The following is a 16,117-nucleotide window of genomic DNA, read 5'->3' on the forward strand; positions in this document are numbered from 1 at the left end:
TTGGTGTCAATTATTTTGTCACAGTCCTCATCCGGAATCCGGGGAAGACAACACTTTCGACCCAGAAGGTCGGGCTTCTTATTATACCGGCGCAGTTCAAAATTCTCTCGCCAGCTAGGTGGAGACAACAAATAGAAGCTATGCTTCCAGCCGTCAAATTTGGACATTTTGTCCAAAGTCATCATGTACTGAGGGTGCGTGGTCAACGTATACCACACCCTTAAGCCGCCTGGATTGCGACTCAGGTAATACATATGGGCAAAGGCCTCCCAGCCGGGATACAACCCTTAAAATTCACAATTGGCAACATACCCCAAGATGTTGGCCCAGGAATTGTGGGTTAGTTGCCACAATCCAAGGCCAAAGCCTCTTAAAATTGCCTTTACCGCCTCGTGAAGTGGAAATCTCAGCCCGGCAAGGAACGCCGCCTAAAAACATCCAAAGTAGGCATTGGCGTTCCTCTCGTCGTTCTTCTAGGAGACGGTGCCTTCTGCAGGCGGCACCCGGATGCTGAAATTACCTGCTAAGGGGCGCATAAGTTTGGAATTATCCAAGTCCTTGTCCATGTTTGCCCTATCTTTGGCAGAGACGTGGATTTTGAAGGGGTCGTCCTTCTCACTCAATTTCTTCCTCTCCTCCAGCTCACTATCCTCAAGCGATGACAAAGGTTCGTCACTTCTCTCGGAAATGGAGGCGGAGCTTTCTCCGGGTGACTCCTCATCCTGCAATCAGGGCATAGAAACGGACTCCTCACCTTCTCCCTAATCGCATTCATCGAGGAAGGAATTTGCAGGGGTTGAAGGGGCACGTGGAGGAGACCTCTTAGCAGCCGTCGGGTTTTCCCTACCTGACGTCTCCCCCTCAGGCGGTTGCCTTCTTGAGCCCTCGCTCCTATAATCGGGATCTATAGCCGTCTGCATTGTCCGAGCCATTATGTACTGCACAGACACATAGACAGTCGGATTCCAAGCATAAGGGTGGTCCCAACACCCCGAGGCGGCACTCCTAGTCCAAGACTAAGCCGTACCAGGTGACCGGCTGGACTCTAACCTATGTTGTGCCGTGTGTGTTGGTGATGCATCCATTTATTGCAAGAAATATATACGAGCGGGAAAAATGAAAAGAGTTGAGAGAGATAGAGACGGTACCTTTAGATTTGATATCTGAAGGTAAGACGGAACCGGCTGTGGTAGACGGGAATGAGCTTGATTCCTTGCGTTTGACACAGACGTAAAGGCAGACTCTTTCTCTCTCTCTAAGTTTATCTCTCTTAAAAAACTTTTGTAAACGTACAAAAACAATGAGGGTAAACGGCTATATATAGGGGGTAAATCCGGGGGCATTTCCGCAGAAGGTGAATAGTAAAAAATTGGCGGTTCACCCCCCAATGGAAAGAGTGACACGTGTCATAGATGCCACGTAGAATGCCACGTCACATCTGTGAGGAGCAAATGTTTGGGGTAATTTTACCCTGCCACGTGGTCTAATTAGAAAGTAACACGTGTCACCTTATGGTTAGTCCTAAATGGACCAACTCCTGTTTGACACGTGTCATTCCAGAGAAATGGGAAAAAAGGCGGCCTTCATGGCTCGATTACCGAGAAAGCCGCAATGCGGCGCAGCCCACCAATGATTAGGGCTTGATGACCTAATCAGGGGCACAAATCCCAAGGACCCTATAAATAGGGAGATTTCTTCCATTTGGAGGCACATTTTACCATTTTATTACACATTTACTCTTTGAAAGAGACATCTTGAGCTTAGAATCCAGGCAGATACCCATCTAAATTTCCGCACCTTTTTACTCCTATTCAAATTACAAACTTGATCGTCGGAGGCGGAGCTCCAACCACTCGGAGTCTCCGTTTGTTTTACAGGTACAACTCTCGCCGGACCAGACTTTGTGACGCAACTCTCTCGAGGGACAAAAACACCCAAAACATCATCATTAATAAACTTTAGAATAATTTGTAAATAACCACCCAAAAAATAGACCAATTTTGATATAACCACCCAAAAAATATTTTATTTTAAATTACCATCCATTAAATTAAAAAAACGCGCAGATTACCACCCATTTAGAATTTCCGGTTGAATTTCCGTCAGTGGGCCCCACTTTTTTTATTTTTTTCCTTTTTTTTCTTCTATTTTCTGACTTTCTCACTCTCTCTCCCCGATTTTTTCACTCTTCTTCTTCCTACCTTCTTTCTTTCTTCTTCCCAACCACCACCACCACCATTGCTCCACCTTTCACACCACCTCTGGCAACCGTTAACCACAGCACCACCACCGAAAACCGCTTAACCCCTTCGCTATTAACATCAGTTCCTCCATCCAACAAATCCTCGAGTCCTTTTAAACCTCCAGTACAAGCCATAAACAACAACTGCATCGTTGCGTCTAGATTATCCGGCACCGTTAATGGTTCCTCCTTCACCGTGCTTCGCCGAATCGGATCCAGCGACGATTGCCGCCTGAAATTAAACCTCGTTGTGTATCTGAGGGTCCATTGATGAATGCCTCTTGAAGCTGAACCTCCCTGATTTCCTCAACGATCCTGTTGAGAATTGTCTCGATATTCCGCGCTTCAATTGAGCCTCCATTTTTTCCGATTTTATATTTCTTTTTCTCCGATTTTGAAACCTTAATTTTCGCTGATTATCCCTCAATTCAATTGGGGGTTTTCTTAAATTGTGTCAAGAACCCTACTTTCAGAAAACCCCCAATTAATTTGTGTCAGGAACCCTAAATTTAGAAAAACCCCAATTAATTTGTCTGAGGAACCCTAATTCCAGAAAAACCCCAAAATTATTTTCTAATATACAAAAGAACCCTAATCCCAGAAAACCCCCAAAATTATTTGCCAAGATAAAAAAAGAATTGAGCTTACCTAAATGGGACTTAAGTGACTGCACTTGGTTGGGTCAAATTCTTCAAATTAAAGCTTGCAAAAATTGGGAAAATTTGAGGTAAGTGATTTCAATATTGTGGAGGAGTGTGAGAAGTTGTTCAATACAAAAAATCGAGGGAAAAATGAAAATATGGGTCAAATTATCCAGTTAATAGCCATTATGTGGGCCCCAAGGCCGGAAAAGTGACCGGAAAGAAAGAAAAGGTGGTAATCTGAGTGCTTATTTAATTTAATGGGTGGTAATTTAAAATAAAATATTTTTTGGGTGGTTATATCAAAATTGGTCTATTTTTTGGGTGGTTATTTAGAAATTATCCTAAACTTTATACCAATATGTCATCACATGGTTACTTTTACACCAATATGTCACCGATGACTAATTTTTATACCCATCTGTCACAAATTACTAACTTTTATACCAATCTATCACCGGCGACAACTTTTAAAACAATATGTCACAAGGGTGCTAACTTTTATGCCAATTTGGCTAATTGGCCCAAGATGCAATGACTTTTATAATGAATTACATCGATTTGCGCGTGATTTTGTCATGAATTCCCAATTTAATTTCATTTTAGAAAGTATTTTTAATGCTATATATAATCCTAAGAGCTACATATAACATTACCCATCTTGAATTTAAATAATTAAAATCTCAATAAAATAAAGAAATAAACAAAAATATTTACTTTATGTTTCAAAAAAAAAAAAAAAAAAAAAGAAAGAAACAAGACAATCCTTCCCTTATCACACGCCTTATAACATTAATAAAAATAAATAAATATAAAAAAAAAGAAAAAAAAGTAAGAACCCCAACAATGATAATTGCGGTAAGGCCTTTGTATATTCCGTCATTATTTTCCCTAAAATCAAAATATCCCACCAAATTTCTTTACCTAAATTTTAGTAAATTAACCTTTGCTTAACTTTATTTATCAAATTTTCCTTTTATACTATCACCATAAGCAATCTAAAAAGTCAAATTATTAGGAATAATACTACTAAATTTCAGGAACGAAACAGAGGAAAAACACGAAGAAAAAAGCTTGGATTTAGCCGAATATTTTTTTTTTGGAGTACGTCTCAATGTTCAAGGTAATTTGATTTGTTTACTTTATCAATAGAAATATAGTGGTTCTGAATTTAGGGTTCATGTTCTTCAGTTTATTATCATAATTTTATGTTGAAATTTGATTGTGGAAATGAAATTGAATGTTAAAATTATCAAATTTTCATGAATTTCATCCTATTACATTATGTATTAATCATCATAAAAGGCACCTAACTAAATTTTGTTGGCTTTGGGTAAAACGATTGTAAGGAACTAAATTTTATTGATTAAATCATATTAATTAATCAAATACTTGTGCAAACTGCTTCATGATATTTTGAGTATCTTTATATGCCAAGACAAACTAATGCAGTAGTTAAAGTATTGTTGACACATTAACTAACTTAATCAGCCAAGTACTTTTTTTAATCCCTTGTAAATTTCTAATTGCTTAATTTTGTGTTATTAATTCATAGCTATGTTACAACATCTTTTAATGTAATCAACTTGTTTATACATTTTAATATGATTATTATATAGGACATCATGGTGTCAAATAATCGTGAGTGGATGCAATACAAAAAAAAAATGATCCTAAGTATAAGATTGGCGTAAAAGAGTTTCTACAATTTGCTTTTTCAGAAAAAAATGTCAAAGCTATAGCACCTTGCCCATATGTCAAATGCAACGATGAAAGGAGAAAATGTAGAGATGAAATAACGTTAGATTTGCTTAAATTTGGGATTGTTAAGAGTTATACACGTTGGTTGCGACATGGAGAAATGATTGACAATTCAACAATTCATGATAATATTATAATTGATGATTCAAATGAATACCCATTGCATGAGCATGATGTCATGTTTGATATGCTACATGATGCCTTTGGAGTTCAATTTGACAATGTTCTTGGGGACGAGACAGTTGGTGTGAGTGAATTTAAAGATCCTCAGAAGCAACAAAATTCTTTTACAAATTGATGGGTGATCTTGAGTTAGAGTTGTATCCAGGCTGTAAGAAATTCTCAAAACTGTCTTTCTTGCTTAAGTTATTCCACATAAAATGCTTAGGTGGAATAAGTGACAAAAGCTTGTCTATGATTCTTGATCTATTTAAAGAAGCATTGCTGGAAGGTAACACTCTGCCAAAATCTTTTTATGATGCTTAAAAGATGATAAAGAGCCTATCTCTTGAGTCCATCAAAATTGATGCATGTCCCAATAATTGTATGCTATTTTGGAAGGATCATGTGAATGCAGACGAGTGCGTTAAGTGCCATGCTTCTAAATGGAAAATTGATGAACGTAATAATGGATCTTCCACCTCATAATGTAAGCCTCGAAGGACTCCTAGAAAGACAATGCGTTATTTTCCTTTAATTCCCCGGCTTCAGAGAATGTATATGTCATCTAAAATTGCAGCAAGTATGAGATGGCATACTGCTGAGCGTGTCAGTGACGATGATGTTATAATGAGACAACCAGCAGACTCTAAAGCATGGAAATTTTTTGATGAAAAATATCCTTCATTTGCCTCTGAACCTCGTAATGTTCGCCTTAGGTTAGCAAGTGATGGGTTTAGCCCCTTTAGAAATGGTCATATTCCTCATAGTACATGGCCCGTAGTTCTTATACCATATAATTTACCGCCGTGGCTTTGTATGAAACAACATTCTTTCATTCCAAGTCCTAAGGGGCCGAAAGATAAGATTGATGTTTACTTGCAACCTTTAATAGAGGAGCTAAAATTACTTTGGGAAGTTGGTGTTGAAACATATGATGCTTCAAAGAAAGAGAACTTTAAAATGCATGCATCTTTGTTATGGACTATAAGTGATTATCCAGCCTTTGGTGATTTATCTAGTTGGAGAACTGGAGGAGCTGTTGGTTGTCCCTCTTGTAACAGTGATACTTGGTCTGAGTGGTTACCAAATGGAAATAAACATTGTTATATGTGTCATCGTAGATTTTTACCTTTAGATCATAAATAGAGGTACAATGGAAGAGCCTTTGATAGAAAACAAGAGCTAAGACCTACACCCAAACCATTATCTAGTGAGGAATTGCTGCAGCAAATTGATGCTGAACAAGTTGAATGTAATAAGAAAAAGAGAAGGCGTGATAAGAAAAAGAAAAAACAACCGAAATTATGGCGAAAGAAGAGCATTTTCTTTGAATTGCCATATTGGAGTAGTCTTTTGATACGCCATAATTTGGATGTGATACATATAGAAAAAATGTATGTGAAACTTTACTTGGGACTATATTAGATATAAAAAGGAAAAACTAAGGATAATTTGAATGCACGTCTTTATCTACAGGAAATGAAAATTAGAAAGTCATTGCACCCTATAACACGTCCTGATAAATCAAAAGAGCTACCTCCAGTTCCTCATACATTATCTTTGGAGCAAAAGAGAGATTTGTGTAATTTTTTGACTAGTGTGAAGTTTCCACATGGCTATGCTTCAAATATTTCAAAAAATTCCCTCCTTAAAGAATGTAAACTCTTTGGATTAAAAAGCCATGACTATCATGTTATTTTAGAGCATCTATTGTCTCTTGCTATACGTGGTTGGCCTAAATCATTGTCTACTCCACTTATTCAGTTGAGTACCTTTTTCAAAGAGTTATGTTCTAAGGCTTTGAAGATTGATGAGTTTGAGAAACTTGAAAAACAAATTGGTGTAACCCTATGTGAGCTTGAAAGAATTTTTCCACCTTCCTTTTTTGTAATCATGCTACACTTACCTGTTTACCTTGCAAGTGAAGCTTTGGTTGCATGACTAGTTCATTATCATTGGATGTACCCCATCGAAAGGTACATAAATTTCATTCTGCTTGTTTTTATAATAATAATAATTATTATTATTATTTTAGTCAAATATGTAAGTTTTACTATTTTCATATAAGTATCTTGGAAAATTAAAAGGGTATGTACGCAATAAAGGTCACCCGGAAGGATCAATGGCATAAGGTTATCTTTTAGAGGAATGCTTGACATTTTGTTCAAGATATACGGAGGATATAGAGACAAGATTTAACAAATAAGATAGAATTTATTATGATCGTGAAAGTTTTTGAGCTGATATCCTACCTATATTTGAGACAAGAGGTAGAGCATTTGGGAAGGAATGTCCTCGTTTACTTACTACAAAGGAATGGGAAGAAGTTCACTTTTATGTGTTGAATAATTGTGACTAAGTACAACCATTTATTGAGTAAGACTTATATATTTTAGTAAGTACAAAGATTACTTTTGATAGAAAAAATATATATAACTTTTGTAATTATCTATCACAGTGAGTATACTCGCAATGCTACAAGTTACAAGAGGATGATTTTGTTTCATAAAAAAGATTTCATAAAATGGTTTAGAGATCAAGTATTTATTTACTTATTTCTTATGTTTTTTCCTATTTTGAAAATTATATTGTATTTGCTACCGCTTTTTTAGTCCTATGGTTATGGATCTACCCTCTTTTCATCGAGCCAACAAATAGCCTATACTTAGCTTTCTCATCAAACAATATAGCACTGATCAGATATTTGTAACTATAAGAAACTAATATATGAGTATGATTAAAAGCTCCCCATACTGATAGGACAAGAGTTTTACATTCCTAGTATTTTTGCTAATTTATTATTATGTCATTTGCCTCTCTGTTTTAGTGCTAATAAGACACTTATTAAATTGACATCAAATTTAGATGCCAAACCCATATGAATAATGTTTTATGTACCAGCCTTTAGAATATAACTCTATCATGCAGTTTTGTTCTTTATGTACAGTGTCATAGGTTCACAAATCTGATGGCAATCCACTGGCCACTTTATTAAGCTTCGTTACTTACTAGCTACTGTAAGTGCTAGTGCATATGTGATAAGGATTTATCCATTGGGTTTGTGTTAAGACCATGTTCAACTACTTTCGCAAACACCCTTAGTTGTGACATTGAGATGCAGAAGTTGTATCTGCACAGTATATAAACTGAAACTCTGTTTAGAAGGCATTATGTTAGGTTTGGGTTTAATCCTACTAGATTAATATTTTAGCTAGAAAGACCAACAATATTCATAATTTGATACTACCTATAATTAGATTAATATTGTCAAACAAGATGAATAAATAATATACTTGAAATCAAGTAATCAAACTTCATGACTTTAAGTTTAACTAACTCGTCTATTTTCTCAAGCAGCCATGTTAGTTTCAAGTTAGTGGTTTTAACTTTTAAGGGATCCATCTATTTTAGAACCCCATCAGCCCCTTATTAATTGTGCTCTATTACCAACCTTGTATGTATTGATCTCTTTCCTAGTGAGATTACACAAGTCCTTAAGTTGTCAAATTTTTAATTATTATGATTATTAAATAGTATATAATGATAATTGGTTTATATAAAGTTTCATGCAAACATAGAAATTAAATTGTTATGATATTTTGGTTTAATTTTTTTTTACGGCTTTTTATGATTATCTTCTATGTTTACATATATTTATCTATTTTATAGGTGACAATTTTGTCAAAGGAAAACCATTCAAGTGCTACTACTAACTTAAGAGCACTAGCACAAGGTCCGGATCGTGCAGTGATATCTTTAACTGGCTACATGGCTAATGGATTTATGTTTCGTACCAAGGACAGTGAAAGGACAAGAGAAACACAAAATAGTGGGATTGTTGTGAATGGAGAAAGTGGATCATCAACCCTTAACTATTACGGCCTCTTACAAGAAATCATAGAAGTTCAATATATAGGAGGAAATCGTGTTACTTTGTTTAAGTGTGACTGGTGGGATGTGCACAGTTGGTCAAGGGATCAATGCTGACTATTTTGGCTTCATAAACGTAAATACATCAAAGTTGTTAGCTAATGATCCATATATTTTAGCTACACAGGCTCGCCAAGTATTTTATGTGAATTATGTTTCAAAGCCTAATTGGAAGGTTATAATTGAGACCACGCCAAGAAACTCATATGATGTCCCAGAGCTCAATGATCATGACGGAACTAATCATATGGATACTATGTATCAATGACCCTTTTATTATTATTGTTTTTTTTTTTTGTTTTTGTTGTTAACAATTTTTTTATCTTGTTCTTTTTTTTTTTTTTTTTTATTTAATAATAAGTATTGTTGTCGTTTAATCTATAAATTCCTACTTTACACAATGATTTTTTTTTTTTTTAATATATTATCATGATTCGATTTATTCACATACATTTATTTTTTTTAGCTTTGATTTCTAATATTTATTTTACAGGTATTTATATTTTTTTTAGTTCTAATATGATAGGCACATCTAAAGAATGATAATATAACTGCAAACGGTTATGGACAATAAAACTCAAGACAATTGAAGATCAGATGTTGGACATTAAGCACTTTGATGACTATATATCAAGCTTAGTAGAGAATGTAAAGCCACTAGTACTAGTGTGCATAAACTATATTAAAGGTCCCAACAATGGCCTACTAGTTGACATAAAAAGTATTTGATATTTAATTACTTATTTATACTCCAATGATCTAATTAGTAGCCTAGTAGGTTACATGATCCACTATAAAATAAAATAAAAGTATAGTAGCTTAATTTAGGAATAAGTTAGGGGAGGTACAAATATTGTTGTACTTACTCTCGGTCATTATAGTATTGAATAGAATGAAATTATGATTATATCATCCGTAATTCATGAGTAATCCGTCAATGTCTGCTACAGTTTACATGGATCAATTCCTCCCCCATCACCAACCTACATGAATTGATTCACTTATAATTAGATCAACTACAATTCTACAATTACAAACAACATATACGTATAAGTAATATGATGTACTTCATTGGCCCCTTTGAAGCAATTGTCCAATAAATCTTTTATGATGCCTGAAATGAACACATCTTAACCTACTCATAACTTAAAGGCTCCAATTGTAAAAGTCTCGCACAAGAAAAATATACTTGATCATTTCCTTTTTAATGCATCACTATACATAATACAAATACAATTTCTAGTTTTTTAAGAGGCAACAAAAAAGTTTTAGAGGCAACCATAATTTCTCGAATGCTAAAAAGAACATTTAAAGGCAACATAAAATTCATTATTCCTAAAAAGAAGTTTTAGAGGCAACCACATTGTCACTAATGCTAAAAATGAACTTTTAGAGACAATTTATAATTCACTACTGCTAAAACTAACTTTTAGAGGCAACAATAATTTCATTGATGATTAAAAGAACTTTTAGGGGATTCTATAATCCATTAATGCTAAAAATAACATTAAGAGACAATAAGAGTTTAATTGATGCTAAATATATCTTTTAAAGATTACAAAAAATTATTTGCCTCAAAGTTTTGCCTCTATAGATAAAATTTTTTGTAGTGTCAACGTCGACGTAGAGTTGAGGCTTCTCTGGAAGTCTTGTGGGCTGACTGCCCTGTTCGAGGCCGCATATGCCATGATTTCTTCTGACAGGGGTCACCGCGTGGCTCGCGCCTTGGTGGAGTTCTTCTAGGACACCACCTACACTTTCTACTTTCCTTGGGGTGAGATGATGGTCACCCCAACCGACTTCAGTCTCATTACGAGACTGGAGTTTAGTTCTACTGCGCTGTCGTTCGACAGCAACATAAGCGTCTACTCTCCTGAGGTTGACGAGCTTCTGGGTCCGATTTCTGTTCGAGCCCGTACTGAGGTGGAGTCAGCACAGTTCAGTGCCAAGGGTATTCACCAGTCGACTCTGGCGGCAACTTTTGAGGATGATGCGACCACCTGAGAGCAGGGGGTGCGCATCTTTGCGCTTATTTTGCTGTCAGTGACGTTTTCCCCTGACAAGGGAAGTAGAGTGCTGCTTTACTACCTTCCTGCAGTCCGTGATCTTCACATGATCGGAACTTACGACTAGGCCAGCTTCGCCTATGCTGATTTTGTTCGAGCGTTGCGAGACTCGTGTCGACACCAGTCCTGCACGGGGAACGTCGCTTTGTCCAGCTTCTAGAGAGTCGTAGAGGTATACTTTATCTCCTATTAAGTTAGCTCTAAGCTTTTGTTAGCACTTGTTGATACTTTTTGTCTTTTGTAGATCTGGTTCTACGAGTACTTTCCTTCACTCGCATCGATGAGATCGTCGCCACGCGGGTTTCCAATGAGCGCCTGTTGGGGAGGCCGCCACGTACGGATGTCTACCACCCATGTTCAAGAGCAGATCCTCTGGGTATGATTTTTTTCATAGTTGAACACTTTTGTATTACATTTGGTAGATTTTCATCTCATAAGCATTCTTCGTAGGAAACTGATGTACAGTACCGGCCATGGAACGGCTTGGTTGTCCCTGGGTTAGCTACGTAGTACACTGCTAAGCGTCGCTACTTCTTAAGGACATATGGGGAAGTGGCATACTTAGGAGAGAGGGTTGCTATTCAGCACTCCTCGGATGTTTTCGTCATTCTTGCTTCTTGATGAGTGTTATTTATGGCACTCATTTGACCTCTTTTAGGATGATTTTCATGCTTCTTTATAGCCCTTTTCCTTAGATTTTCCTTAATTTTGTTCTTTATTTCGTTAGTTTGTGCTTTCCATAGTTAGTTTCCTTGTTTTATGCATTTCTTTGTTTATTTGTTCTTTTTCCCTTTTATTTGTTTGTTTTTAGTTTATGATCGTTTCTCCAAGGATTCCTGAGCCTTCCTCTCATCAATTTGGATGCCTCATGTTCGCCTTTTGGAGCTTCAAGTTTAAAGGAACGCAAAAAGCAAGTCAAGAGATCGATGCACGTATGCGGTGTGGGCGTAATCTTTTCCATGAACCCACCAAAATGGCCCTCTCAAGACTGCGCACCTTGGTGTTCATCATCATCATAAAGTCGAGCCCACGAGGATGAGCTTGGAAGAAGAAGAGGGGGGGGGGGGGGGGGCTCCCCTGCTGCCAGGTGTGGGCGCGCACGAGGGTAGTGCGGTTGCGTACCTGGGTGGCGCAGGCGCGCCTGCCAGGGTCCCTGTTCCATACCCGCGGCCGTGCCTCTCCTCTAATGCGACCGCGCCTTCCGGGGTCTCTTTTGGGACGATCTAACTAACTCTTCTTTTGTATCTTTTCTATATATAGTTTTTCCTTCTATTTTAGGAGGAGAGAAAAAATTAAAACAGAATTAGAATTAGTTTTTGATCAAGTTAGAGAGATTTTTAGAGAGAGAAACTCTAGGTTTTAGTGAGAGAAATTCATGGTGGATTATTGATGATTGAAGCTTTCTTTAATTCCTTTGATCTTTGATCAAGATTGTAAGATTTCCTTTTCTTTAATTCAATCTTTAGTTTGATTTTTAGTTTGATTTCAATTGTTTGTTGAATGTTCAAGTTTGATTGAAGATTGATTGATTTGTGTTTGATTTTAGCTTGTTTGATTTGATCATGATGAATTTGTTGCTTAGTGTTGTTTTGATTTTGATTTCAATGGCTAGTGAGTAGATAGCTTGCTAGGGTAATGGTGAAGCATGTATGAGTAATGGATTAAAGCTAATTGGGGAAAATTAATGGAATTGACTATGTGACTAAATTGGTTGATGATCATGTGCATGTGTGTGATTAATTAAAGAGTAGCTAACTTTGATTGTTGCACTAGATTGCATTGTAAGTTCACATTGATACGGACCATTTATTTGTGGCTTGCATTTACACGATTGAGGTGTCTTGTGATGTTTCCTAGCTAGAGTTTATCGTAGTTGACGCTAGTTAGACCTCTAGGAGAATATCTTGATATGCTCTTTTGGTTGCATGATTGATTTTCCCTCACATTGCTTAACTTAGTCAATTTGACCTCCCAATTAGTTGAATCCGTTATGATTACATGTGGATCCTAGCCCTAGTGTTTATTACATTTGATTTCTTCTCGTTTATTAGTCGTCTTTGTCCTAGCATTAGCATTCACACCCAATCATTACATTTCGGAATAGCTTGACCATAGACAATAGATAATCGCCCACCATTCCTTTGGGTTCGACCCTCAACTTACCATTATACTTGTGTAGGGGTATGCTAAGTGTTTACAAATTTTGTTTGGCCTCGGGTAGGGGTTAGTTTCAACGACCTAGCTTCAACCCGCGCCAAAATGGCGCCGTTGCCGGGGAATGGCGTTGTGATTTTGTATTGTTCTTGAGTTTATTCCATCTTATTCAAAAATACAAAAAGATTTTTCTTCTTTCTATTAGGCTACACTTGTAGCCGTGTTACTACCAATTTCTTTTGAGCTTTTGCATGCATTGTAGAACTCGTGTTAGGACCTTAGTTCCTTTAGATCCAGAAATTGAAAGAACTCTTTCACAAAGAAGGGTAGCCAACTGATCTTTGAGCCTATGTTCCTCAAGTGAAAAAGAATTTGAGGAAGAAGAAGAGCAAGCCATGGGAGAGAATCCAAGAGTAGCTTTGTAGGAGTTGGGAATTCCCGGTGCTTATAGGTTTGAGAGTGGCATTGCTCCACCTACACCACCGGCGAACGATTTTGAAATTAGACCGGCCATGATTACTTTGATAGAAAGGAGGCAATTTAGTGGAGCCAAGAGTGAGAGCCCGTTGAATCACCTAAGGGAATTTGAGAAGTATTGTAATACTATCAAGGTAAACGGAATTTCTCAAGAGTTTATTCGACTAAAGTTGTTTCCCTTTTCTCTTATTGGTCGTGCCTTAGAGTGGTTGGATAAAGAGGTTAAGCCAAATTCCCTTACGACATGGGATGAAGTCACCAAAGCTTTCTTGTCTCGCTTTTACCCACAAAAGAAGACGGCGGAGGCTAGAGCCTTGATCCAAGGATTCAAACAAAGGCCTAATGAGAATCTCTATGAAGCATGGGAGAGGTACAAAGAGTACCAAAGAGAGTGTCCACATCATGGAATTCCTATCTATCAAGTGATACAAATTTTCTATAGAGGCTTGAGTGCTCAAGGCAAGTCATGCCTAGATGGAGGAGCCGGAGGTCCTATAATGAATAGGACGGAAGAAGAGGTAGTTGACATAATTGAGGATGTGGTGAGATACTATAGAGATTGGCAAGAAGGAGAGAGAGAGAGTCTACAAGCAAGAGTGGCTCGACGGTTTATTCTGTGGATCATCTCAATGCGATTAACAACTTGTCTTCCCAAATTTCAAATGTAGGGAAGGAAGTGACGTCGATCAAAGCAAAGCTTGAGAGTGTTTCTACGAATTCATTGAGTTTTACCTCCCAATCTAAAGGGAGAGGTACATTTTCTAACTCTTCTCCTTCTACTTCCAATAACATGCCAAGTGGTTGTCTATTTTGTGATTCTTGTGGATCTTATGATCATGATTCTTCCATGTGTTCTCAAACTTTTGTTGATGGATGTGATGATGTTGAAATTAATGAATGTGAACATGTGAACTTTGTGTCTAATGTCAATGGTGGTCAAAGATTTGATGGTCCTAAGAATTTTAGTAATAGGAATTCTCACCCCCAAGGTGGTTTCGATAACTATAACAATGGAGGCTATAGGAACCAAGGAAACCAAGGTTTTCGAGGTAACTATAACAACCAAGGCTATAGTAATCAAAATCCGAGCCATGGGTATGGTAACCAAAGTAAATCTCAAGGCTTTGGTAATCATTACTATAATGGTGGCAATAATCAAGGCCGTGGCAATTGGAACAACAACCAAAATCGGGGAAGTTTTCAAAATAACAACCAAAGGGAACCCCCACCCGGTTTAGCTCCAAAACCTCAAGGCAATGGTGAAAATTCTTATTCCCAAACATCATCATTTAAGACAAATTTGGAAGAAATGATTGATAACCAAACCAAGATCATCAACACATATATGGCGGTGAGTGACAAGAAATTTAATGAGATGATGACTCATAACAAAATGCTTGAGACTCAAATAACCCAACTAGCCAACAGTCTATAGGATTGTGCTAGTTCATCCTCTTTGCCTTCTCAAGGAGTGGAACCTAAGAAACTCGTTTGTTCTATCACCACTAGGAGTGGGAGAGTTCTTAATGAGGGAGCTTCTAGGTCCATTGAGGAGGATGAGGAGAGGAGTGACCCAAGAATGGAAATTGAGAAGGATGAGTCTAAGAGTGTGAGTTATGAGGAGGTGCAAGAGAAAAAAAGGAGTAGTGAGAAAGAGCGTGAGGAAGTGCGGAGACCCGACCTTCCATACCCACAAAAATTCTTGAGGCACAAAATTGATGAGCAATTTGGAAAGTTTATTGCTATACTCAAGGAAGCTCACCTTTCTATCCCCTTCACCGATTCAATTACCCAAATGCCTAGGTAATCTAAGTTGCTTAAGGAGATTTTGAGTGGGAAGAGAATGTGCAATGAAGTTGATTTGATTGAAGTTGGGAGTTGTTGTAGTGCTTTCATTCATAATGAGTTGCCCAAGGAAATGAAGGATCCGGGAAACTTCTCTATTCCATGTGAGATCAAAAGGAAAATGTTTAATAATGCTTTTTGTGATCTTGGAGCTAGTGTAAGCGTCATGCCTTATTCCATTTTCAAGAAACTCAAGCTAGGTGAGCTACTCCCATCTAACATAACCCTTCAATTGGCCGATCGAAATATTATGATTCCAAAGGGGAGAGTTGAGGATGTTCCTCTTAAGATAGGAGGGTTCACTATTCCCGTTGATTTCATTGTGCTTGAGATTGCGGAAGATGACCATATCCCTATCATTTTAGGAAGACCTTTCTTAGCCACTTCGGGAGCCTTAATAAATGTTAAAGGAGGCCGTATTACCTTGAGAATTGGTAAGAAAGAGGAAAGCTTTGAGTTGAAACCAATGAATGAGTCTTTGTCTCTTGTGAAAGGAATTATGTGTGCTAATTCCCCTCGCTCTATTGATAATGTGTGCATGATTAATTCTTCAACTAACGATGATCTTGAAAATTGTGATGATGTTCTTTCAAGTTTTGATGGCAAGAAGGTTATGAAGAGAAAATGATGATTCCTAAGCTAACGGACGAGGAGGAAGTTAAAATCCCTCACTGGTTTGAGCTCTATCCTCAAGATGAAGAGGATGTTTCCATGAGTATGGATGGTGAGGAACCATCTACAATAAGCAACAAGACAAAGAAAAAAGCTCGTGATTCAAAGAAGAAGAGAGAGAGAAAGAAGTTACGGAAAGAAAAATTTGCAATTGAAAAGTCTTTGAA

The 16,117-nt window shown here is 37.2% G+C and overlaps 2 protein-coding genes across 2 annotated transcripts; both read left to right on the forward strand.

Annotated features, from left to right (window-relative positions):
• The first annotated feature begins 3,602 nt into the window (after positions 1-3,602).
• On the forward strand, positions 3,603-9,280 carry LOC110703515. The gene is made up of 2 exons (XM_021881318.1): positions 3,603-4,006; positions 8,476-9,280. Exons 1-2 carry the CDS (start codon positions 3,998-4,000, stop codon positions 8,791-8,793), a joined length of 327 nt encoding a protein of 108 aa, XP_021737010.1. The 5' UTR covers positions 3,603-3,997; the 3' UTR covers positions 8,794-9,280.
• A 4,188-nt stretch (positions 9,281-13,468) lies between these two features.
• LOC110703498 lies at positions 13,469-15,906 on the forward strand. Its single transcript, XM_021881302.1, has 4 exons — positions 13,469-13,892; positions 14,102-14,784; positions 14,869-15,236; positions 15,321-15,906. Exons 1-4 carry the CDS (start codon positions 13,469-13,471, stop codon positions 15,904-15,906), a joined length of 2,061 nt encoding a protein of 686 aa, XP_021736994.1.
• The last annotated feature ends 211 nt before the right edge of the window (positions 15,907-16,117 follow it).

The sequence above is a fragment of the Chenopodium quinoa genome, unplaced genomic scaffold (assembly GCF_001683475.1).
Source record: "Chenopodium quinoa cultivar QQ74 unplaced genomic scaffold, ASM168347v1, whole genome shotgun sequence".
In the NCBI taxonomy this organism is placed as follows: domain Eukaryota; kingdom Viridiplantae; phylum Streptophyta; class Magnoliopsida; order Caryophyllales; family Amaranthaceae; genus Chenopodium; species Chenopodium quinoa.